This window comes from Podarcis melisellensis (genome assembly GCF_964234715.1).
Source record: "Podarcis melisellensis genome assembly, chromosome: 3".
In the NCBI taxonomy this organism is placed as follows: domain Eukaryota; kingdom Metazoa; phylum Chordata; class Lepidosauria; order Squamata; family Lacertidae; genus Podarcis; species Podarcis melisellensis.
The window spans coordinates 49688028-49714564 of NC_138530.1; the positions used below are offsets into that span (position 1 = coordinate 49688028).

At 39.1% G+C, this 26537-nt stretch overlaps 1 protein-coding gene across 17 annotated transcripts in view; it reads right to left on the reverse strand.

The window, feature by feature from the left end:
* The window catches only part of AFDN (afadin, adherens junction formation factor), an 87490-nt gene that overhangs the window by 2818 nt on the left and 58135 nt on the right, over positions 1-26537 (reverse strand). For 7 of the 17 annotated variants that reach the window (XM_081906757.1, XM_081906753.1, XM_081906748.1 and 4 more), the window contains 14 exons: positions 26314-26512; positions 25810-25913; positions 25423-25509; positions 17561-17626; positions 17355-17428; positions 16392-16510; positions 15097-15291; positions 14160-14251; positions 13881-14069; positions 11454-12482; positions 9973-10008; positions 6672-6806; positions 4211-4724; positions 1080-1161 (listed from right to left, as the gene is read on the reverse strand). In XM_081906757.1, the coding sequence (XP_081762883.1) occupies positions 1080-1161; positions 4211-4724; positions 6672-6806; positions 9973-10008; positions 11454-12482; positions 13881-14069; positions 14160-14251; positions 15097-15291; positions 16392-16510; positions 17355-17428; positions 17561-17626; positions 25423-25509; positions 25810-25913; positions 26314-26512 (2921 nt within the window). The remainder of the gene's footprint in view (positions 1-1079; positions 1162-4210; positions 4725-6671; positions 6807-9972; positions 10009-11453; positions 12483-13880; positions 14070-14159; positions 14252-15096; positions 15292-16391; positions 16511-17354; positions 17429-17560; positions 17627-25422; positions 25510-25809; positions 25914-26313; positions 26513-26537) is intronic. The other 10 variants (XM_081906746.1, XM_081906759.1, XM_081906752.1 and 7 more) reach the window with 6 other exon arrangements.

The window sequence follows — 26537 nt, forward strand, 5'->3', positions numbered from 1 at the left end:
AAGACAACGGTCCAACACATCCACGCCACATCTGCAGATGTAGTAAAGTAGGGCTGTGTTTCATCAGCATATTCCTGACAATGTACCGTACTCCAAAGCTCCAGATGTCCCCAGTCAGTTGCTTCATATAGATGTTAAACAGCATGAGGATTAAAATGGAACCCTGAGAAACCCCACATTGAAGGCTCCACAGGACTGAAGCACACTACGCAAGTATTGCTCTCTGGAAGAGACCATCTAAGTAGGACCAGAACCACCACAAAGCGGTGCCACCCACCCCTAACTGGGATAGCTGCTGCAGAAAGATAACATGATCAATGGTATCAAAAGCTGCTGAAAGGTCACTCTCCCAACCGATATCACCATACAGGGCAAAAAAACAGGGCCTAAACCCCAAATGAAATGGATCTAGAAAATAAGTTTCTTCCAAAAGTGCCTGGATCTGGTCTGTGTCTATCCCACTCAAGAACCTTGGCCCAAGAAGGTGAGATTGGCCACTGGCTTGTAATTACTTAAGATTTTCTGAATTCAGGGAAGGTTTCTTGAGGAATGATTTTACCATGGCCTCCTTTTTCCTTTTGTAGTGAGGCTGTGGACGCAGGCCGTCTTATCTTTTGACAAATGTATAGTTGTTTACACCTGCCTGTCTTGAGAGACAATGGAGTGCGCCCCTGGGGGTGAAGTCAAACCACTACATTAGCAGCACTCAAATTACCTCTTTGGGGGAGCAAACCTGGGCAGTGTGTATGGAGTTCCTGGCCTGCCCAGATGACAAGAACCCCCCTTTCAGCCTCACTGATGTGGTCCAAAGGAAAGCAGAGCAATACCAGCTTAGCTGCAGGGGTTGCTATGTTTTATGGCAATGCAACTTTATATTTAGTTCTTACACATAAATGTATAGCATTTAGAAAATGTCAGGCATTCTCTAAGTTTCAAATAATAATTTCCTTTAACAGGAGGGACTACCAAGTTTATGTTCAAACGCTTTTGCGACTTCAACTATCTAATATTCAAACCAAGATTACATAAACTGCCTTACATACATTCACCATTATTATTTAAGGCATTTTTCATTTCACCTTTTTGCTTTTTTCTCTCTCAGGTCCCGGAAGGGTTCATGTGGGCCTGCAATTGCTCCAGTAGATCCAGTGTAGTTTGAGCCTTATGCAAGAAAAAGTACAAGGCCAAATGAAATATCTGTTCAGTGCCACAAGGCAATATTACTCCCCACCACCACAAACACACACAAAGCTGCAGTGCTTTTTCGATAGAGTAAGATGGCTCAATCTGTGCTTTCTATCCTTTAAGATGATTCAAAGCATACACTTCTGTCTTGATTACTAAAATGAAAGACATATCCTACTAAAACAAATAATTGTCAAATGCTTTTGCCTTAAGACTTTACTTTTTTAAATACGATTGTGATAAAATCAAATCAAATGCACATTTGAATGATCATCACAAAGCAACAAAATCAACTAAGAATTCCAGATTGAAATGTGGAAATTCAGTATGCAGTTAGACTGCTTAAACCCCAATTAAGCTTATGAATTTAAGCAGCCTGTGGTGCAAGATTATCTCTCCAGTTTCAAGGGAGGGCAAAGAACTAGAATTATTGCTTTTTTGTGCTTAAATATTACCCACTGACCAGCTTTATAACATATAAGAATATATTCTTTTCTGGTATTCTAAGGCTTATAGAATATATTCAGAGATGGGGAATTTGTCCTATCTTTCTCTAAGTTTCTATATGTTTTACAGCACTACACCTTTATATTTAGTTCTCACACATAAAATTCCCACAAAGTAGACTGATCTTCTCCAAAGGCCACAAGACAAAACACATAATTTATATGTGAAATATCAACACCATTCCCACATTTTAAGGTCTCCCTTACTTTTGCTTTTTGTTCTGTTAAGAAAAACACTAGTCGCCACAAATCCTTGTCCGTTTTCCACTGATATTTTTTAAAGTCTCTTGATAATCTGTGTTGTGTCTTGTGAGCCTTAATCTACACAAAAACAAATGCATGCTCCTTCCAATAGTATTTTTAATTCAACTCTATAGATTCTCCAATAAACTAAGAATGCAGTCTGAATAAAAATGCAGAGAATCCACCATGCATGTTAACTAAATATTTATAACAAACAATTATTCTGCTTCTCTGCCAAATTTTAAAGCCAAAAAACATTTTTTTCAATGTTGAAAGATCTGCACAGCAGAAAAATGCACCTAACCTACATTTGTATATTTAGTCAAGGCTGATCAAGCTTTATTCCCAAATTTGTGACCACCAATGTTTGAAGTGATTCCAAATGATCCAGTGGAAGGAGCTTAAGAACTGGAGTTTTGCAGAAGCACAATTTGCCATATGTTAGTAGTGTTCATTAAAGGGCAGAAATGTGTTAGTGAGATGGTAGGATGACAAGCTGTATAGTGAATTCTTCATTTGTGCAAAGAGCTTTATATTTTATGCAGGCAGTATTAACTAAACATTTAAGAGAAATGTGTGGCCTGTTTTATAGGCTTTTAAGAATGTGCTGAAATGAAGGTGAAGAATCATATTACATAGCATTCCTCAATATTACCAAAATGTACCCACATTTATTTGTATCTTAAAATGTGATGCTAGTAGTTTATTGGAAGATGTAGCTGCCTCTCACAAATATGAAAAGGGTTGGGTAAGGATTAAGATTAGCAGTATTTTTTGGAACAACTCAGTTTAATTATGTTGTGCTACACTGACTCCCTGTCAACCATTAGAAAAAGATGGCCACCAACTGACCACTTTCAGGCTGAAATTAAGTATTTATATGTACACTATAATATTCAAACAAATTTTATTCTGGAACTTGGCAACTGATCATTTGCATGAATTAAATTACTCAAGCAGATGTGTTCAGTTTTTGTTAAATTAGTACCAGTAGAGGAAGTACAAAAAACTACTTTAATAATTCATTTTTATTAAATGGCATGAGGGCTGGAATACTGTATCCCTCATTTTGGCAAATATTATATCTACCTATTTGTTAATTAAGTTTGCACTCAACTCTTACAGTGTATGTGGTAGGTGAGCGCTGTGTAACATAAATAGAGACAGGTGTGGTGGCTACATAGCAATATAGTAACCAGTTCACATAAATTGGAGGTTCAAAAATAGGTTTCCTATTGGTACTCAAAGAAGTACATAACATCAGTGAGTGTGTTTCTATTTTGGGTTACTGCTATTATAACATTAAGAGCAATTGAAGAAGCCTTGCTGGCCTCCTGCGTCTCACTACGCATGGTGGTTTAAAGGGCAGAACATTCAGAGAGCCCCGCTTACCAATATTAAATTGGGAGAATACTTAGAAAACTAAGAGTTTTAATAAATTGGTTTTCCTCTTCCTATTTATCAAAAGCTAAACCAACCACAACCTTCTGTCAGTGTGGCACCCCAATTCTTTTACACTAGAATTGTCGTGCTCTGCAGATAATGGAACTATTTTCTGCCAAGGTTATTAGGTTTATTCATTTATGCTAATGCGAATAAAGTCAGGAAAAGTAACTTATGGGAGAAAGTTAGGGAGGAAGCACTAGAAATGGAAAAATAGTCTTCTGCTTCAACTCTAGGCAACCAGTGCTAGAAGCATCAATATATGCTTATTGATATTGTTTGTAAGTTAATTTACCTCTCCCCCCTGAATCTTCAAATATAACATTACAAATACTGTTATTGGGTAGTATACTCTTAAAGCCATTTGCACATGAGATACATGCCAAATAAGCAGAAGGAAAACATCTTCCCATTATTAACAAACCAGACACACATGTCCTATTATCATGAGAAACATGTGGCTCAGAAATGTGAAAGCACCATGGACCCAGTGAAAATCAGAAACAGTAGCTGAAAAGAGATACAGAACAAAAGCCAAAACCAACAGTACTTTTAGCTGGTTGGATGGGGATTTTTTTCAATAAAAAAAAAATCACTTTGCTTTCATTATATGAAAGTAAGAATTACAGAGAGTTTGGTAAGAAAATGGAAAGACCGCACACATTTAAAAATAGGATTTACAGTAGCACATCAGCACTGAAGTCGGACCACCATGCTTAGGACAGTGATCAAGTGAGATATAATCATGAAGTGATTTTGTTCAGAACACCATAGCGGGAAATGTGGAGAGAGTTTCATACAGAAAAGATTCTTAATTAAAATTTTGCGTCTACCTTTTGAGCTGCTGGGATTGATGAAACTCGGTTTGTTTGGTAGGGGAGGGGGCTGGCTCGTTTTGAAAGCAGTACTGTTGGCATTGACCGAGGATGGCTGGAATGAGTTGGAAAGAAATATGCCATCTGAGGCTGGGCGTGGCTGGCGTGAGGGCTGCTGTGGCTTAAGGCTGGCAGGAGGAAGGTCACCATAAGACTTTCTTGTACTGGAGTACTTATCCTGACCTGCTGCTAGACAGGAGTCCTCCTCCTCCTCATCATTGTATGAAACAAACTTGGCAGTATAAAGCGTATCTGGGGAGAGGACCTGTGTTTTGAGGTAAGAGGTGTTTCGCTGAGGTGGGGGAGGAGGAGCATTAGATGAAGGGGGCAAGGATGGGAATTCATATTCCCGTGGAAGCGGAGGTCTGTACAGACCAGGCTCATCGGGCTCCAGCAATCTCCGTTCTGCCTCATCATGCTGACGGCGCCTTTCAGCTTCCAAGCGATTGTAATATTCTTCTTCTTGTCGCCTCTGTGGACCCAAAGGAAACAAATGGTCAAACAAACGTCGGAGAAGGCCATTTTTATACCAACAAAACTCAGTTACAATTTCGTCTCTTATACCAGTAAATTTGCAATGCTTACTATTATAAATTATTTACAAGCTTCTTCAAATGTTGAGTCATCTTTGCACTTAAGACATGGTACATATTTTCATGGAGAAAATTAAACTTAAACATTACCAAACATTGCATAGAGTTTACAGGAACGGTGCACACATAAGGCCGAGTACAACTGATGTAGAATTCTACCTTGCTTTTAATGAGAAGGAAACCAGTAGCTCACCAAAGTTTACCCATCCTTTTCAAGTTATCACTTTAAAATTGTACTGGCATTGTTTTGACAGTATACTGCCCTAGAAATTAGGTATTGCTCTACCCTGTCAATTCTATAGAGCTTCTTGCACTGTATTCTAAGGTGTGTGAAGCACTGTATATACAGAACAACTTCTTTGAATTTAAACGATTGAACAGATATTACTCTCTTATTAAGCTGACACTGAAGGCAAGTAGTATTTCCTATCCCTATTGACAAATAACATACTGAACATATATTCAATATAGAGTGAAACATAATGCCAAACTTTAACTTGCACACACACACACACACACCAGACCAATGAAAACAAACATTACGATTCAGTTTACCTTTCAACTGATAGTGAGAAGTTTTATACTTAATGAGCTTTGTTACCTGCATCCTCATAAAGAGACAATCCACACAATGGACTGAGGCAAGAGATCATACCCCTTCATTCCTTTCTAATACAAAAATCCCCCATCTCCCTCAATTATTCTTTGGAACAATAAAGGGAGCCATTGAAGCAGTGCTATTCAACCACAGTTCAATTTTACATTTGTCCATTGCTAACCATAGTTAACTACAGGCCGATTCAGTGAACGTTTTTTGAGATGGGAAAGAGTTGTTCATATAAAAGTAGGGATTCAGCCTACTCCCTAAACCATGGTTGTTACATCTGCACTGCTCCTTATGAGATTGTTGCTAACAGCTCAAAACTTTAAAATCAGTGAAACTACATGGTTAAGGATCCTGCTAGCTACGGTGAGAATGGCCCAACAAGATTCTGACCCATATCGGCAGTGGATGGTTATGGAGAACTTGCACACAAGAGGGAGGTGAACGGTGAAGAAAAGAGCACCTATGTGCCCTTTGCATGGAATTCTACAACTTCATACCTTGCCTGATGGCTCTTTCCTCCTATGAAAAGCTTAAAAATATTTTCTCTCTTAATTTTTAAATCATTTAAATCAACCTTTTTGCCACTTTCATTCTTTCGTTCTAACCACCTGGACTGAATTTCATCTTGAATCTCTCTCATTGTACTAAATATTCAGCAACCTTGTACACTGGTACCTCTAGATGCGAACGGGATCCGTTCCAGAAGTCCTGAGTAGAACGCAACCCGTGTCTGCATGTGCCGCGATTCGCCGCATCTGTGCATGATGTCATTTTGAGCATCTGCGCATGCGCGAGTGGCAAAACCTGGAAGTAACGCGTTCCGTTACTTCCAGGTTACGCTCCACGGCAACCTGGAAGTAATGGAACGTGTCACTTCTGGGTCGCCGCGGAGCGTAACCTGAAAACGCTCAACCTGAAGCATATTTAACTTGAGATATGACTGTAATATATTTATTTTTGCATTTGTCCTATATATCTTGCCATTTATTAAGCCTGCCAGTGGGGTCTGCTTACTGGTTTTAGCTAGCATACAGCATCCAATACTTGTTAAGCACTATAAAAGTAGCAAGCAATGCAGTAACTCTCAAGGTTTGTGCACATAGAGCCAACCTGTTCTAGGGTAGCATAAAATAGGGTGTCCATCCACCATTCATTAAAAATTGAATTCTTAGCAGTCAAGCATACAAAGATTTTTTGCTCCACTCAAGGGGGTCATAACCTTTTGTTCAGCCTCTCGCTTTGTCCGCTCCTCCTCTTGGCGCCGGCGCTCTTCTTCTTGCCTGGCCCTGTCTTCTGCTTCCCTTTTACGCATTTCTTCCAGCTGCTGCTGCCGTCTACGCTCTTCATCCTGTAGCTAACAAAGATCTGTCTTCAATTTTTTTCCCCAAATAAGGGCAAATGAATCCTCAGGGCAGAAATTCTGAAGAGAAACTCTTGGTTTGTTCATTTTAAAAAAACCCATAGTCCAAGACAGGTGTTATTTTGTCACTGCTAAAGCAGAAAATTTTGGTCATGGGATGAGGATCAGTATTTCCTCTTAAAACTCTGGAGAATTACTACTGTTTTTTACTGAAAGAAAAGAAATGTGCAGAGGAATTTCTTTTCTTCCCCCTGTCCCTAGAGAACATGCATGTTTCTTCTCCACAGTTTAACTTCAGTCATTTGTGAAGGTTGTTAATGTGATGCCCTTCAGGTGTCATTATACTACAACTGCCATCAACCCCAGGCAGCATGGCCACAATTAGGCATGATGGGAGTTGAAGTCCAACAGCATCTGGAGAGCAACACTTTGGCTACATCTGTGGGAAGAGAATGCAAGCAACGTACACCTATACCATTACATTGTTGTGATGGCTGGATGTTTGCAGCATCTCCCCACCCAAACAAACATCTAATGTGGGGCAAGTTTCTGCTCCCCACTAAAGAAGATACCAAAGGTCCATGTTGGAGAGCACAATGATACAAACACAAGAAGAACCAGGCACTTGCTGTTTTTTACTCGTTTGCAATGGTGAAATTCTTAGAGCTAATCTCAGTTCGAAATCAACATCTCTTTGTGAAATTGCTGGTCCACTTGAAAGCAGAACATAAGGACAGGGGAAAATTAGAACTTTTAAATCAATGTGGATTTGGAAGGTTCAAAAGGCACACAAATGCTGTAGTGATCATCATCATAATGTCAATATCTATACCACCCTTCATCAAAAGATCTCAGGGCAGTGTACAGTATTAGAAACACATTACAAAACACCAATGGTAAAAACATAATAAAACACAGTAAAAAGCATACTGACAGGCACCTAATAGTAAAATAAACATAATACTAACAGTCCTCTCCCCCACACTTTTACAGGCCACAGATTATTTAATAGCCATAGGCCTGGGTAAAGAGGAATTTGCCTGGTGTCTAAAGACATGTAATGATGGCACTAGAAGAGCCTCTCTGGAGAGAGCATTCCACAAGTGAGGAGCCACCACAAAAAAGGCCCCTTCTCTCTATATATTTATTATATATAATAATTCAAAAAATTCCCTCTCAACTTTTTCCTCCCCTCATTTCACCTCAATTTAAACCAAGGATTGCTAGACTATGGTCTACCAAATGTCACTGGATTACACCTCCATCAGCCTCGGCCAGTGTGGCTAATGGGTACAAATGATGGGAACTGCAATTCGACAACACCTGGAGCACAGAAGATTAGCAACCCCTTTCCTAAAGTGCTGATGAGCTAACTGAATGAGCTAACTGAATGAGCAGTGAAATACATTTATAGTGTAAATGTAGACGTGTACAATATTTTGGTAAATCTATCTCTTTCCTCTCACTTGCCTCCCCCCTCTCCAACTGGTCTGTGGGTCAGCAGGCATACAGTGTTGGAGGGAAGGTTTGCGTCTAGCTCTACTCAGCTTTTGAAAATGGCACTAATCCTACTAAAAAAACCCAGCTATGTACTTTACAGTGTAAATTAGGGAAAAAAACTTGTTAAAAAAACAAGAATTACATGTGTTTGTCCACCAGGTATGCAAGTCAAAAGGCAAAGATCCCTTTGCCCATTTAGTTTTTAAAAATGGCACTAGAATCAATCTGGCCTTGACAGCCTGCCCAAGTGAATAGCTATTTAGAGTAATATCTTTGGTTCTTCTTGACATTGCATAAGGATTTCCATACTGAAGGAACCATTTGCAGTCATTTAACATGGAAAACTCATGTGAATAAAGTGCATGGTAAGTGCAAAAGTATTCACTCATGTTCAAGGAGGGCCTATTTCTGCACAACAGATCATCTTACATTACTGGGAAGATTTTACAGAAGTAAAATGATTTCAGAAAGTGTCCTTGAAGAGATATGTGGATATTATCTAGTTAAGAACCTGTCAGAAAATGTCATGAAAGAATAAAGGAGAACTACTGGACAATGTCCCACACTGCTGAAGAGACTCAAATTGTGAATGCCAAAATGTCATAGTGGTGTTACTCTAGAGAAGCTTCAAAAGAAATTAAATGGGATAGGGAGACAAAAGTTTTTAACTATAATTCTATTTTATATCCTTCATCTCTTCCCTTTAAATATGTGGAGTGACATAGGTTAGATTGTGTTCAAAAATCCAGAAACAGAAAATTTTCTATAACTTGAGAGTTATTTTAACATCTATACACTGGTTTTGTTTGAGGAAAAATAAAAATAAAACATGCCGGTGAAAGGAAACTACAATGTGCCAACCAGATCACAAGCTGTATAACAGGGCAAACAGAAGTAAGAAATGATCAGGTGATCAGAGTTCAGAGAACCTCATTTCTGCCTCATAAAACAGCTATATATCATGGAAAGCCTGCTGAGATGCATAGTTCTGTCTATATTATAATGCTGTTAGCTTCTGACACAATATTGCTACTTACTAGCAGCATATCCCTTACTGATCAACTAAGGGGTTGTTTTTATATAGATATTTAGAATAATTATAAATGAGTTCCAAACTTTTTACTTTAAGGTAGCATTCCCAAAAGCAAAGCGCTAAAGCAAATAGTTTCTAGGAAATTAATGTGAATGCCAAACTATCCATTATGGGAGTAAGAAACGATAAATGGTTTAGAAGTTGAATATTGAAATGGTTAGAATAAATTTAATTAAATCTATGGTTTGCGGGACAAGGGAGTAACAACAATAAAAAAGAAGGGAGCCATTCAGTCCCAGCTACATATAATGTTTATCAAAGCTAAGGGTTATTTTTGGGAAATGTTAGATATATTATTCCTATAAATGGTCGGACACAGCTGCAAACAATTCAAAGATGCAAACAGAACACAACTTTTAAAGAATAAAGGCAGGAGTGGGGAAAAGCTAGGAACATACCTCAAGCAACGGCTGTGTGCTTGCTTAAAGCCCTTTAACACATTACACCCTGCCATAAAGCACTTAGAAAGCAATATCCAATGCATATTGGATCATTATTAATTAAAAAGAAGAAAAGGATAAAAAGCAGTAAGAAAAAGGCATTGAAGAGAAAGAAATAAGAACATACCAAATCTAGAACAGAGATTGCTGGCATAGCAGTCTGCTGCAGGTAATAAGAGAAGGAAAAAGAAAGATGCTCAGTGAAAATAAGGATAAATTTAGATTTGCACTATGCCAAAAGCACTTTGATTTGTTACTACAGCTGTATAAAAGGAAAAAGGAAAAGCACTGTTTGATAAGCTAATGTGGAAATGGTGAACATGTCTAAATAAATCAGTAAAAAATAGTTTTAAAAAGCAAGTTATTTCTGTAAACTGTGTCCTTTAAGATAGAACACACAGTCCATCTATAAGTGGATAAAGAGCTATACAATTTTTATTGCAAAAAAACAGCCAATTAGTTACCTCATTTTAAAAATATTTGGTTATTAGAGATGGGGGATAATATTTCTAAAACAAAATGTAAATTTATCAGTCCTAGTGTAAAGGAATGATTTAGGAGATGTTATGCAACAGAGATGACCACCTGACAAAGAATTATAATGCAGATTTTAAAAGAACAAGATTAATGTGTTAGATAACCCAAAATAAATAATTTTGTTTTTAAATGATATATTAATGTAGTTAATAAAGCTGTGTGACAAAACAAGAGGCAGCAACCATAAGATACCATATAATGAATCTGTCGAGGACACACTTAGCTTTAAGAAACTGATTTAAGTTGCAGTGAGCCACAACAGAAAAATAAAAATAAAGCAATGCTTTCATTGAGAAAATGCATATAATGGTTGCCCTGGAAAGCAAATGCTTTTCACTGTGGCAAAAGCAGCATAATTTATAGACCAATTATTTACAAATCTTTAAATAAAGAATTGCACCACTTTTAACTTTCATCACTGTCAAGTATACGATCATGGAGTTAGTTTATATGCTGCTGCATGAAAAAAGTTTCTGTATGTTTTTAATCAGTTTCTGTAGTTTTGTGTTTTCACCAATGAAAGAACCACATCATCACTCTTGTGGAATTAAAAATCCAAATCATGCTATGCATTTTGACAGATGAAACATGAACATAAAATATTTTGTGGCATTGGCTTCATGAATGTACAAAAATCAAGCAGAATTAAAACTAGGCTTACTTATAAAAAATACAGGTGGACAGTCCTTCACTTTTTCCCTTATGGACAACGATATATGTATGCAATCATATACTAGACTTAAACAAAGCAGGGATCAACATCTATTTATTAGAAAGGATGTCTAATTTTCCTGTCATTCCCTTGCTATTTGGGGGGCTGGGGTAGGGAGGGAACTGGAAATAGAGCTATCTTCAGCTCAAGCTTTCCAGTTAGTAGCTTATAATACACCACTTACTTGGACAAAGTCAAAACAGATTAGACCAAACTTCATTATATACAATGAAAGACAGGGACAATAAGAGAGTCCAGTCCTCCTTTATCCTGTGGTGATATCTAAGGTGGGGGTTTTGTTTAGGCTAACAGACATTTTAGAATACAAACAGCTTATTAAAAGGATTCTCTCATTTTACCCTTGCTCTTCTCTCAGCTTCCAGTCGCTGCATAATCAGCATAGTATCAATATCATCATCTTCTTCATCGTCCTCATCATCATCTTTTTGCTTTGACTCTTGGAGTCGTTTCTGGAACTGCCACTCCAGCATGAGCTTGCGCAGGCGGTCATTCTCTTCAGCTGTTCTATCTGGCTTATTCTGAAGATCCTGAATCTCTTTGCTCAGCATGTCTGCAATGTGCATCTGCTGCTGCTTCTCCAGCTTCTCCTTCGCATCTCGTTTCCAAGGGTCAGGAGATAAACTATCAGTAGAGGACAACTCTTCTTTGCTGATGGTGATGTACTGCAGATCTCTTCGCTCAATGGTTCGGGGTTGCTGCTGGGGCTGTAATTCTCTAATGACGGTTTCCTGGGGTCTCTGCAACGTTGAAGGCTTTTCTGGTTTCACCTGCTGAACTGAAACTGGAGGAAGTAGGGACTGCGCAGGAATTAGTGGCTGAGAACGCATTTGCCCCAGTTTTCTTTCCTGCTCCCGACGCTTCCTGTCTCGCTCTTCCTCTAAACGGGCTTTCTCTTTTTCATACCACCTTTGATGTTCTTCTCTCTTTTTGCGTTCTGCAGCAGCAACCTGAGATGATGACTGTGGCCCCAACTGGCTTGGAGGTGGCGGCGGGGGCGGAAGAGGCAAATCCATTTGCAGCCCATCAAAGTCAGTTGCATAGTGCACTGGTGGAGGAGGGGGAGGGGGAGGGAGGTCTGTTCTGGTGGACTGGGAAGTCACTAGTGATACTGGTTGAGAAACAATAGGAGTTTTCCAGCGACCAGGTCCAGTTTTGGTTAAAGAAGAACCAGGGGGAATAGATTTAGAGGAATGGTTTAGATGCTCTTGGCTTGATGTGCTAGAATCCACAGAAGAATTCATCCATGGATCACTGTCTGATTTGCGATCAATATATTCCACATCCTTTCGTATGGCAACTTCTAGTCGACTCCTTTCTGGCTGATAAACTTTATCATCTCGTAGTTCCTCCTGAGAACGTGTTACACGCTTGAAGAAGGAAAAAAAGTTTTCACATGTTAGAATTCATACACAGAAAAAAATTACTAAATGACAGTTTATAGCATTCTAGAGTGATGATGAAATGCTTACTCACTTTCCTGTAAAATCAACACTTTCATAAACAGCATGTTGCAACAGTTCCAAGTACTGCATACAGGCTTTCATTCCAAACAAGTTATGCAAGCTCTAGAGGTCTGTGAGCTTTGATACACGATTACGAAATTACTTTGGGAGGAGAAAGAACAGCAACCTAATTTAGGCTGTATACCCATTCTCACACAGAACTCACAACAATGCCAAACTGAAACTACTTCCAGCTCTGAAACGTATTCCCACAGAAGATGTAGGGCTAGCAGCTTACAAGAATAACTGAAGCACAGTAACTTATCTAGTCCTGCCCCCAACTGCTGTGACAAGCTTTTATTATAATCACAATTAACCTTAAGAGCAGCACAGGAAGTGGAACCATCTGTTCACTTTACTGTATTTCCCCACTCCTTCTCATAGTTATATAGGGCAGGAAAACATCTGATCATTAAATCCCTGGTAAAATATTCCATCTTCACAGATATGCTGCATTTTGATTAGATCACTGTGAAGTTCTCTAGCATTAAGTGAAAAACACAACCACTGCACAGCATGTAACACCATTTGATAATAAGGCACCACATACCTTAGAAGCTCCAATGAAACCATCTATAAATTTTAATTTTAATTCAAAATTCCTTAAGTGTTCCTTCCAAGATTTATTTTAGGCACAAAGTTGACCAGATGCAAAAGAATCGTAGTTAGAAACTATGAACAAAGGCAACTTATTTGGTGCTTCTCTATCAATGACCTTAACCATGACCTAGAAAGAATGCATTGTTTGGAATGAAAGCATTTCTTATGCTCTATTAGTCCAGAAGCACTGAACACAAAGCAACTTGTGTAAGATGCACTGTGAAAACGCTACTAGCAGATTGCTAATGACTTGGGTATTTAAAAGCGAACACAACTTAAACAGGCATTTTATGGTTTGACAATAGTTAATGCAATCTTTGAATACTAAACTGCATTTACAGTCACTCTTAAGACACAAACCTTTTGCAAAAGTAATGTTCCCAATATTGTTTACTACTGCTATGTTTCAAATATCAACTCTAAATATATATTGTCAAGTTTTCATACAAGATGCCAGTATGTATGGAACCTTTCTTAGCAATTTAGATATACTGTGAACCTTTAATTTCTAATTTTAAAGCTAACCAAATAACAAATAGCAGCTGTAACAAACCAGAGATATTTTTCAAAGTACTAAATATTAGGGGACCAATAATCTTATTATTCCATACCACAACACCAAAGCCATTCAGTTAACTTAGCTGATAAAAGCAAATTTCTAACCTGCATTGCAACACTGATATAATGATTACTTTCAGGTGGAATTTGGGGTTTCTCTTCATAACTCGACCACTGATTCTGAGCAGAACCCATTCGATCCTGGGATTTGGAGGCTGGGAATGTGAAATATTCTCTGGTGTAAGTTTGTGTTGGGATAGGATATGCTTCAGGTCTGGATGGTAGTATCTGTTCCTGTATAAATATAGAAAGGTCATTTACACTTTTGTCCCTATTAAAACACACCACACTGATATATATAATATATTGCTTGCTACTTCTAACCTCTGTGCAAAGATTTCCCGTAGATACTGATGTTATCTTGTTAGTGGTTCCAGCTGCATATGCATTCTTGGTCCCAGGACTTGGAGGCTGGTCTGTTGAGGGGGAAAAAAATTAAACCACCTTTGTTAGCCTACACAAGAGAACTAATTCAAACTAAGAGAAATAACAAGGCTGATAAACTTGTTTGCTCCTCTTAAATAATGTAAGAAAAATATTATATATAATTTGTTTCACAGCTAGCTATTCAGGGGTGGAATAACTAGCCTACTGTACATATTTATGACTACTGTATTTTTGTTATATTATGTATATTTCTTCATGTTATAAGCTGCCTTGAGCATAGTTTTAACTATGGAAAGGCAACATACAAATCAAATGATGTATGCATGTACTTAGGGGTCTCAGTACAGTGGTACCTCGGGTTAAGAACTTAATTCGTTCAGGAGGTCCGTTCTTAACCTGAAAAGGATCTTAACCTGAGGTACCACTTTAGCTAATGGGGCCTCCCACTGCTGCCATGCTGCCCGATTTCTGTTCTCATCCTGAAGTAAAATTCTTAATCCGAGGTACTATTTCTGGGTTTGCAGAGTCTGTAACCTGAAGCATTTGTAACCCAAAGTGTTTGTAACCTGAGGTACCACTGTACATAATTTTACATATACATATACCCACTACAGCAGGTTCCTGAGAGCCTCTGATTTCATCTTCTTTGGCTCACCTCTTGTCCCAGGCACTTACAAGCTAAATGATGGCCTGTGAGGACTCACAATCTGATGTAATGCATTGGGTGTTTCATAACATCTGTGGAGGCCTACCTTCTTTAGAATTTAGCCCCTGTAGCTAACTATCAAATTTTTATTCCATTCATTTTCAGAGCATTTCGGTCCTCTACAGAAACATGGTCCATATAAACATCTTTAAACCATTTCCTGCTTACTTGCTACATTGGGACTAGATCGGTGATCAGCTCGGTTTTTCATCAGTCTGTCATCCCCTGGCAATTTCTTTGGTTCATTATATTCTGTCCAAGGCAACTGGGGGCTCTCAGGGGATCCATTCTGAGCAGAGTTGTTATATAGCTCAAATCCTTCACTCTTTGGTCGGGGTTTACCTGAGCCACGGCGGTCTGAAACTCCAGAAAGAGAGAGAAGTTGTATGAGAACAATCATTGCTTAACTTCTCATATGATTACTGCTTGGATTCAAAGCTGCCGGAACCTGGTATGTGATCTTGAAGTCATTCCCCTAATCCCAGATGAATGAAATTGGGTGAAGGGAAGTGAATTGAGAATTTGGACTTAACTGTGAATTTGCCTGCTGTGTGCTGGTCAAATGGGGCTTTAGCCACTGGACACTCTCCTTTCTATTACTAGGAGGAAGTTTCTTTGAAGACAAGCTCAGACAGAGGCTAAACTATGAAGCACCTCCTGCTTCCTTCTTAAGGTGAATTAATACTGAGGTGGTAGTATCTCACGCAAAATGAAAGTGGCTTCTAAATGAGAGATGAATCAGGAATCACTTGAATCACAGCTCCTTCCAAGCCAGTGAAATTAACAAATGAACAGAGTTGCCACACAACCTGTATTTACTGGGCCAAAAGAAATGAAATGCAGTATTCTCACTCCTATCCAGGTTGGGGAAGTACATAGTCATGGCAAAAGCACAGGTGTTGCATGCATTGTGTTCTATGTTCAACCCCAGCATCTCCAGCTAAAAGGATATTATGCAGCGGGTATCTGCAGAGTTGCTGCCAGTCAGAGCAGGCAGTACTAGGCCAGATGGATCAGAGGTCGGACTCAATATACGTTTGCCAAACAGTACCAACCCGTAGAAAATGTTTTAATCTAATCTTCAAAACACTTGACAATCTTGACTGTTTTGTCCTTTCAACAGGTTACTATCATTCCTCAAATTTAACACAGAAGGAAACAGATTAAGAAATAGTCTGTGCTCTTATTACTTCTGGGGAACAACTTTCCACACACTTAACACTGCAGTCCAATGCAAATTTGTCCAACAGTAAGCCCCATTAGTGAGACTTTCTGAGTAGACATCCACAGGACTGCATTGTACTAGACTTTAAGGATTTTATAAGCCTCTCCTTCAGAGAAAGAATAATGAGTGAATTAGGCTGTACTATGTTTATTCAAACACAATTTCTAGAAAGCATGGAGATTTAAGATTGGTTTTCACCCAAAAATGTATGCGGACAAAAATATTTCAAGTTGTTTACCTCTTTGCATCATTGGAGATGGCTGGTTAAGCAAAGTTGCTAAACCATGATAAATTGCTCCTTGTTTTGCTACTTCTAGCGTCACTACTGATCCTGTTCTTGTCATCAGCTCTGCTGCCCTGAGGTGAGAGTTAAATAAAATTAATTTAAAAATACTATAATTGACAATAGCAAGATAGTACTAAAGATCAAAGAGAAAGTACACAGTTTTCCAGATAAAAGATAAAACTAATTTGTTTAAAACAGTAATATTTGGAAAAAGGGCCTCTTTATGAACCATGAGTAGAATAAAATTTCATTGCATGCTAAACAACTCATCCAAACTTTCTCTAAGTAAAAAAACCCCACACCACACAAAAAATTGCCAGTTTATTTTCTAAAGTAGAAATGGCACAAATGACTGTCTTTAAAACTGCAAGGACTGCAAGCTTTAAATCGAATACAGGATTTAATCACAGACTTTGGGAATCAGAATTTTCTTTGATGAGACACTCTGAGCTACTATCAGTGGTACTGCAGCAGAAAAGGGTACACTAGTGTTGTTGTTGTTTATACCCCACCATCTGGCTGGGTTGCCAATCTGTGCAATCCCACTTCTGCAACTGCGGCAAAAGGGCTCAATTTTCCCCGTATGGCTCTAATAGAGGTGCTACAAGTCTGTGAAACAGTCTGGCAGACCAGATAGCATAAAGATGAAAAGCGCAGTCACTTTTCTCAGGAAACACCAAATGCCTCCTACAATTCAAAAAATCCAGAGCCATTGCAAGTCACAGCACTACACTACACAAGTTTGGGTGAGCAAATGTGTCTCAACATCTATGGCATGACCAGTGATTAAAGACAGAGGAGGTTGAGAATGGAATATATGTCAATCAAATCAAGGGGTGTAAAAGATGAGAGGAAAAGTCCTATGTGATTTATAACCACACCACTCTTCTACAAACACATAAAAGCATGACATACCTCTCTTGGGATAGTCCAACCAAACTGCGTCCATCCACACTAAGTAACTGATCCCCTGCAGCCAGTCGGCCATCCTGGTTAAATGTTTCATAAGACAAAGGTACATTATACAGTAGGAGATTAGCCAAACTAAGCTATGTAGTTGATAACTATTCAAAATTAATCACTGAAATTTTAGTAATTTAATAATTAAAGGTACTACTAACCACATCTGCAGCACCACCTTTGACCACAGACTTGACATAGATTCCAAGTTTATCCTGACCAGCGCCCTAGAAAGAGATAAAACAATTCTTATTACAAATGCACAATAAAGGTTGCTTTTTCTGACAAGTTGCAAATCCTGCAGTTCTCCCCACATTAATCCCTTCCCACCCCATGCAACTACTAAGCTTGCTTTTCAGCTTCCCAACCACACTTATGAAGCCACTCTCTTCTGTTCTGCAGTTCTGCTTTGCAACCATTTTCATCTTCACTCCCAGATCCATGCATCCTCCTCTTCCCCCTCCATTAGTGCAACACATCCTGCTAACCTGCACCTTCCTCTTCCCACACATTGCAACTACTAAGCACCCTTTTCGCTTCCCACCCCATTATGAAGCCATCATCCCCTCCTATTCCACAGACCTTTCGTGCAAATGCTTCCACCTGCATTCCCGCACCTCTTATTCCCCTTTTCACAGCTCTCTGCATTCCCATTTTCACCTTCATCTTCTTTTTCATATCTCCCTCTTCCTCCTTTTTCCAACTCTCCTTTGCGCATAGATCATCCCATTTCCATGCCTTCTCCTAGTTAAAAGCCCCCTTTGCATTTCCCCCGCCTCCATGATAATGTATGTTACTGTACCTTTAAGATGAACAAAATTTTAAGCCTGTCAGCTGGAGAATGTTAAGTTCAGTTGATTGATATTGCACACATATGAGTGTTTGCTTGATTGAAAACCCCATTTTCCTGTCAGCTCCCTCCTACCTTGCTTTACTCAAACTTCTGTTACTTTAAACCATCACTTCATATTTGCTCCCCTATCCCATCCCGAATTAATGCACATTCAGGATTGGGACGCAAAACTACAAATCCTCCAACAGGGGCTGTGTGATGACATTCTTTACATTTTGTTTTATTATACAAATAGAAACATAGGAGTGTGACGATACTGCAGTTTTGCTTAACAATTAACCCACTGATAACAAAAATATAAAACTATTTGATATAAGTATCTCACTGACCTCTATGACCATCTCTGTAAGGGCAGCCAGTATCACAATACTTATATTACTGATTGGCTGGTGGGCAGAGGAATTGAGGGGAAGATATTAGGTGGTCCAGGGCAAGACAATGCAGGTTCATAGTTGAACTGTGAGGTGAACAAGTACTGCCAACTCTTAATTCAGACTCTTCAACAGCTACATCACACTAAATCCCTGATTATTTTGTTAGCTTGCAATTTCTTAAACAGAAGCCCTGCTGAATTTATGTGAGTTGCATAGCATGTGTATTGTTCAATGGCTTCTAAAGCTGAAATGCAAGAATATACTTCTATGAATGGCACATTTGCAACCAGTATTAATCCCAACTTTCCACAGCTTCTTCCTTTTGCTTCAAATTCCTTAACAGACCCTTTGATTTCATAAACCGCAACAAGTGTGGCAGAAGCAAAGGCTTTGTTAAGAAATGTGAAGCAGAAGGAAGAAGTTGCGGAAGGTGAGGTAAAAAGTGTCTTGATTTGAACTAGTTGCATCTTGCATAGCATTCTTGATCAAACCTAACTCTTTGAAGTTGTAAAATCATGACAGGACACCAATGCTGCCCTTCTTCCAGAAGACACAATCTGAGTTGATGATAGGGCAGCCAAGTAGATGTGTGTCTGCTTATCTAAACAGACTTTAGCCACATCAGGCGATTTCAATAAAATATATGTTATGAAGGTTCCCTCACTGCGAAAAGTGAAGTTACAGGGAACCAGACAGAGGGCCTTCTCAGTAGTGGCGCCTACCCTGTGGAATGCCCTCCCATCAGATGTCAAGGAAATAAGCAACTATCTTACTTTTAAAAGACATCTGAAGGCAGCCTTGTTTAGGGAAGTTTTTAATGTTTAATGCTGTATTGTGTTTTTAACATTTGGTTGGGAGCCACCCAGAGTGGCTGGGGAAACCCAGACAGATGGGCAGGGTATAAATAATAAAAATATTATTATTATTATTATTATTATTAGTGCCAACCCTCAATATACCAATCTTATCTTTAATATCTATACAGCACTTAGAACACTTTTTACACTTTGTAAGTATTAAAATAGATTCTAAAGCAAGAGAACTCATCTGTAACAAATTTATTTCCATACATACATGTATACATGTGGTATAAGTATAGGCATACATATACATATAGTTCCATTTGTACTATATGTATGTCAGACCACTGGTCTCTTTAGCACAATACTGTAGACACCCAACTGTCAGTGGAACTTCAGGCAGACTCCATCACAGCCCTACCTGGAAATGCTGGGGATTGAATGTGGGATTATTTGCATGCAAAGCATGTGCTCAACCACTGGACTATTGACTTTACCTAGCTAGGAACCGTCCTCCGCAATATATGCATGCTCAATTTGCTGCATAACATTTGTCTACATAGAAGGTAGAAAGGACTGTGCATCTAACTGTCAGAGGGGCACTTGTATGTTTTGTCCATTTTTAAAATCTCCATGTGGAAAATAGAACTCTGAGTGATCTCTCAAGTGTCAGAGAAGAGTAGCCTGATGTCCTGTAAATGTTACAAATCCTTCCATTCATGGAAAGGAGTTGCAATTCAGTGGAGGCTCCCACTCATGGAAGTGGTTTGTGATTTTTTGCAAATTCCCTGTCTCACTGCTATCTTCCAGAACAAATGTTCACAGTCAGTGAGGGAAAGGGCAACTGGGGAAAACCACCTCTCTTCTGTGAGTGGAACACTGCTCATAGATCTCTGGATCAAAGGCACTCAATTCACACTGTAATCAGGCCATTTACTTTTCCCATTTGGGCTATAGCAGCTCTCATAAAAGCTTGTTTCTGAGACATAGCAGAACAGAAAGTGAGAATGATATGAAACTTTCCCCATTCTTTCTATACGTTCTTCTTCAAGAAACTGCTAAACAGTATGATGTGACAGTATCAGCCACTAATCTTATTTGAAAATCTGAAGTAGTGGAAGCTGGAGTTGGTGAGAGCATGGTGCTGATAACACCAAGGTTGCAGGTTTGCTCCCCATATGGGACAGCTGCATATTCCTGCAGGGGGTGGACAAGATGATCCTCAGGGTCCCTTCCAACTCAAGCTTCGTTCTTCTTTTATCCCATCTTAACATAAGCTTTGGAATCCAGAATAACGGTAGCTATATCAGTTACAATTCATAAAAGAATTAGGTGCTTGAGGCTGCAATCCAAAATGCAGCTATCATTACTTTACATTACTATCATTACTTTAACATATTACTTTTAAGTAAACATACATAGGATTGCTTGTAAGTATGCAGAACTGTTAGACTGTGAACATCAACAATACATTAAAGGTTAGATGAAAGCCGTTTGATGAAAAATCCATTTTTACATAAATCAGTGGTTTAATGCTGTATTGCACTTTCCTAGTGCAATGATTTGCTTTCTACTATTGTCATTGATAATAGATATTTTCTCCATCATTACTTGAAAGAGTTATTGAGCTTTCCTTTCCAATATCAAAGTACAGGCATAAAAACAAAACACTGCTTTATAGCAAATGTTTTGACTTTTCCTTGTGAAAAGTGGTGACTGGCACTGAGAGAAAAATGTGCGTTTCAACCATGATTGTGTTTAGGTCAATTATGCCATCAAGTAGTTCAATATCAATACTTAGAGCAATTGAAATGACATGTAAATTAGCTAAAGGAACCTCTACAGAAATAAATATATTGAAGTCAGTTAATTTTATTCTTATTTAGTATTTAGAATGTCAATTTTAATATGCATTCTTCACACAGCGAAATCACAAGATTTATAAAGATATTTCTGGATTATGGATAGAAGGAAAAGCGCACATCTTACATTATTCATAATCTTTCAATAGTAAATGAAGCAGTTGTTCACTTGGCAGACTACAGTAGATTAAAACTTCTCACTATGTTTGTCATTAAAAAGCACAGAAAAGGAACTGGCTTAAGGTAAAAAAAATCCTGTGCTAGCCTTTAAAAAGAACATCACTTAGCTGCATGCAACAATAAGTAGTGCCAAATGAAGTAGTCACCGACAACTTTAAACGTTTATAGAAAAGCACTTTTTGAACAGACTTACCGAGGATTCTGTTCTTCCAACGACAGAAAACCACATTTTAACTCCAGAAATACAACTCTTCAATCCTTTCTCAGCCTTCGACTACAACCCAAACATCAGTCTGCCAGATTTTCCAAAACACCCAGCAAGACAGCTCTGAACTGGACACTGATATAGCATAGCATTTATCAACACTAGTTACAACCAATACAATATTCCAACTCTTTGCACAATCAGTTATGCTACTCTGCCTTTAGTTTATCATTAAGAGCTTTATTAAACTATAGGCACTGCCTAGAAAAATCAAGGCGGCCTTTTCAGTAAGATACAGAAAATCCAAATTAAACAGGAAGTAAGTGCTGGCCCACAGATGGGAAGAAGTCGTATGCTAACCCCTCCCCTCACTCCCCATCCCACCCCGTGATATATTTTTAAAGTAAACTGCATGCACACACTGCTTCCAAATCATCTGGATTTCATAAAATGTAACCACAGTGTGGTTGGAAGTCAGGCAGCATTTAACATCGAAACATCTTTCAGGCTTAGAGCACTAAATTCTGCCCTTAGTCTCTTAGTATTACTGCCCCCCTGACCCCCGAGCAATCCAGCCACTACCACCAAAAAAGTACTCCTGCTATAGAAAAGTCTTGCAACAGAAATGAAGCATCAGCGAGACCACTACTGGAAACCATTACATCAATGGTAGGTAATTTATTCTGTTCCTAATGCGGTACTGGAAACGTGGCTATTGCCTTTTCAAGCCAGTGTGGCTATGCTCACTGGTACTATGACAGAGAACAGCTCATGTTCCTAACTACATGCTAACAGCTAGAAGAATTATTACTACACCTCCTGGAAAACACAGACAAGATTTGAACTGGAAGTCCCAATCTCTTGGCAATAGGTGAATGGTTTCTGTTTGCCCTCTGGAACCATGCCTATCAGATAATTTGAAGTTCCTAGGGCATCACTAAATTCCTCTAGAAACTAATTTATACTGATTTACCTTGGTCTGTTCCTAGAAATAATGCTGGGTAATGGCTCCAGGGATCTGTCAAGCCAGCACTCTAGTCAAGAGGCCAGACTACCACTGATAAGACAACTGGCTATTTCACAACACCATAAGATGTTAACAGCAACAATATTTATCACCTCAAAAAAATGAAAATCATTAATAATGTAAAGCTGAAACTCATACAAGTTTAAAAGTCTATATTTGGGGCTCTTGCTTTCTCCATTGCAGATGAGATGACCAGAACTTTTCTATTTGCCTGGATCCAGAGAATGCAACCTTTATGTGGAAGCAGGCTTAAGAACGCATCCCTATTGCGGATAATTTGTGAATGTAATTTGGACATGCATAGGAATTCAGGACCATCCCTAGCAAATTGCTCTGGAACTCAATCCTTTGGGCGGCCACACACATGACCAACACAGTCCCTTTCCTGGGCCACCTTACCCTGGTTGCTTAGCTTCTGAGGAAGCAACCCTTTCTTCAGATAAAGGGGAGGAAAGTGCACCAGCACTGATGCTGTGTTAAAATGGCAAAGCAATTTGGGAGTTGAGGTGAGGAAGAGGCATGGGAGTGGCAGTGGTAGCAACCATGACCATCCAGAGGGAACGCTGGAGTGGAGGTTGCCAGAATTGTGACCATGGACACAGTGGTGCCCTTGAGGTCTTCCCCTAGGGCTCACCAAGCCTCTGAGGCCTTCTTCCCATTCAGCAACCCTTTCACCATGAGGTAGGTTTTCTTTTTCTCCCTTGAAAAGTATACAGAGCCAAAGGAGAAAGTTAGAAAAATGGTGTATTTTCTCACTTCCTCTTTCTGCTCTAAGTGTTTTTCTACTGAATATGACTTTTACAGAGATTTGTTGAAAAAGTGAAGTGTGTGCACTCTCTCTCTCTCTTCCTGGATAGATTGTGTGATTTCCTGATTCAGGGAAGGTAGAAAAGAAGTGGTCAGAGGGTGTGATGTCCACAGCACTTGCTCAAAAATCTAAATCTGTCCAGAGGCCTTAAAAAGTTGAAAATCTCCCCTCTAGAGATTTCTAGTATGCAAACTTGCCCTGTGTCCTGCACTTGCCAGAAACAGCCCTGCCCACATTCATACTCTGGGGCAACTAACCATGTCCAAAGTAAAAATGAATCAATCAGCAAAAATATCACTAAAGGTACATAAGAATAGTCTGAAGTAGTCACCAATTAAAAATTGCCAGATATTTGCACATCTTCTAAAATACGTTTAATAATAAAGCTACAAAGATCACTCTCATTCTTTTACACTCGATACATATAAACCACTCAGAAGAGCCAGTTCTTTCTTCCCTTCTGAAACCAAGCAAAGATATAATACTTTGGAAACAAGAAGCACCTTAATAGTCAAAAATGCTATATACATTTAAAGAGACTTTAAAATACCACCACTGAGGTCGCAGATTAGTCCCATTAAAAATTGTCATTTCCCTCTTGCAACCACCTAGCTTGAATAGGTTTAATTCTTTTCAAGATGAATTATGACTGCAGAAGGCGGCGGGGAAGGCTGCTACACCTGTATTCCTGCCAGAGACTCTTTCAAACTAGGCAATGTCACTTATGACAGTGGTCAGTGCTGACATAGCAAGCTGTTCATTTGTATCTTAATAGCAGAACACAAAAGTGAATGACTTGCTTCTGGCTTAAATGATGCAAGATCATTATTTAATTCAACAGTACAGATCTTAACATTTCTTCCCTGAAATATAAATGCTGTTTTAGAACACTACCACCTACCATCTATCTCTTTACATTTGTTAAATATGTGGCAGCTTTACAATACTGGTACAGTGCACCATCTGGTGGTTGGAAACTGGTGGCACAATAATTCACATTAGAATGAAAAGTCATCAGGGTGAGCCTCTCTGCTGCCTGTTCACTCCCCACACCTCAGTCAATAGGATGAGATGCAATTCAGTTACTCACTTTATGGCTATCGTGGACAAAATCAAAACGAGAAGAGAGGGACACTGGGAAGGGGGAAAGGGATGGTTTAAGACAATGGGGGATATCTGAAGGGAGGAACACTGAGGATTGGGGGGAAAACAAGGAGAAATAATGGAAATGGGTACAACACAGAGGTCAACATGAAAAAGCTAACACAACAAAGCCTTTCTCAACTCCCTTCTTACAGTACTCAAGGCTTGCTTTAAATCGCCACTTTACCCCCTTACGTCTCTTCATTGTTGTCTCCCTCTTTCATTCCTCAGCTACCTCGTGAATGAGATAAAGGAGCCCTCAAATATTACTCACTCCTGGTACCATGTATGTACAGATTCAATGCAGTAATTTAGTACTGTACAAGTATTTTATTAACAAGCAAACACCATAGATGTACAAGATCCATCACTTAACCATCGTTAACTGAATCAGCTGGCAGTCTTCAAAATTCTATCCTTAAAGGTACAGTAACATTTGTCTGCAGAAGCAGGAGGGGGAGGAGGTACGAAAATAGGAGTGAATATGAAAGTGAGGGCATGAAAGGGGCTGCAAAACAGGAGGAAATAGCGACTTCAAAATTGGGTGGAAGGTGAAAGGGGTGCTTAGTAGTTGCAACGTGTGGAGGAAAGATGAGGGTGGTCTGTGTGCGAGAAGGGTTACAGAGAGAAGGCATGGGCATGGAGGTAAAAAAGGGCTACAAAACATATTGATAGGGCAGACAATTCAGCAAGTAATGTGCCTTGCTGGGGGTGGGGGTGAGTGGAGCAAGCAGGAGGACAGAGCTTTCTAGTATATTTATATATTCATACCTTAGCAGCCACAATGCTCAGACCCATCCCATTTTGTTTCTTTAGTGTCACAGTGATTATCTCAGGTTCCTTCCTTAAGGGATGAGCCTACAGAAACAAAGCACAGATTAAACTCTATATTCCACGACACTGAGCACAGCAGTAAGAATTCCTTCTGGGTACTTTAATACACTTACAGGTAATTCTGCTCTTAGCTTACTTCTACGTTGCAAAATAAAACACTTTGAATAGCTTAAGTAAAGCACTAATATGCTATGCTGCAGGAAAAATATAGTAAATGCAATCATCTGCATTTTAACTCTCTAGTGCCACCCTAAATAACAAATTGCATATGGTTAAACTACAGTTTATGTCCTCTACCATAATGTCCAGAAGATAAGTACTTGCCAGGTCAGCATTATCTTGCGACAGATGACTTTCATAATCTGCACCTTCAAAATATATTGTCCAAGTTCCTGGTGAACGTGGATGAGGTGTCAATCTGCAGAAACCTAGAAGGGGTAGGGTGGGGGAGACAATTTGAGAGGTAATTTGAGAGTCCACAAAAAAAAGGTAATTTGAGAGTCCACAAAAAACAACAACAATGCAAACAAATGGTTCATCACTAAAAACAGTGTTGATCATAAATGTGACAAGTGCTTTTAAAAGATGAAGGAGGCAACACAGAATGTGCATCACATGATAATACAAATCTGGAAAGAAGACACTCCTTTTCTTGATTTAAGGGATGCCCAAATAAAATCTCCATGACAACAAAAGTTGCTGAAATCCTGCATAAAAAATAATGGCAAGAAGAGATTTCCAAACATCTAAAGACAAAATGAAATTTTCTTAGCTGAACTACAGCAGAGGAAGCATTTTCTGTCCCTGTACAAGACTGAAACGACTAACCTCTTTGGCAAAGTGGATCTAAAAATTCTTGCAGCCCATTTGGGATGTTTCTGACAACATCACATGAGTAACCATCTTCTGGCAGAAGAAAGGGTAGCTGTAGATCAGGGTCCTCTTCTAACTGTACCTCTCTACCATCACTTCGAGCCAGCTCATCTGCGGTGTTTTCTGCCACTGCTACAACATTTTCTATTAACTCCTAGTTTAGTGGGGGGAGGGGGGGA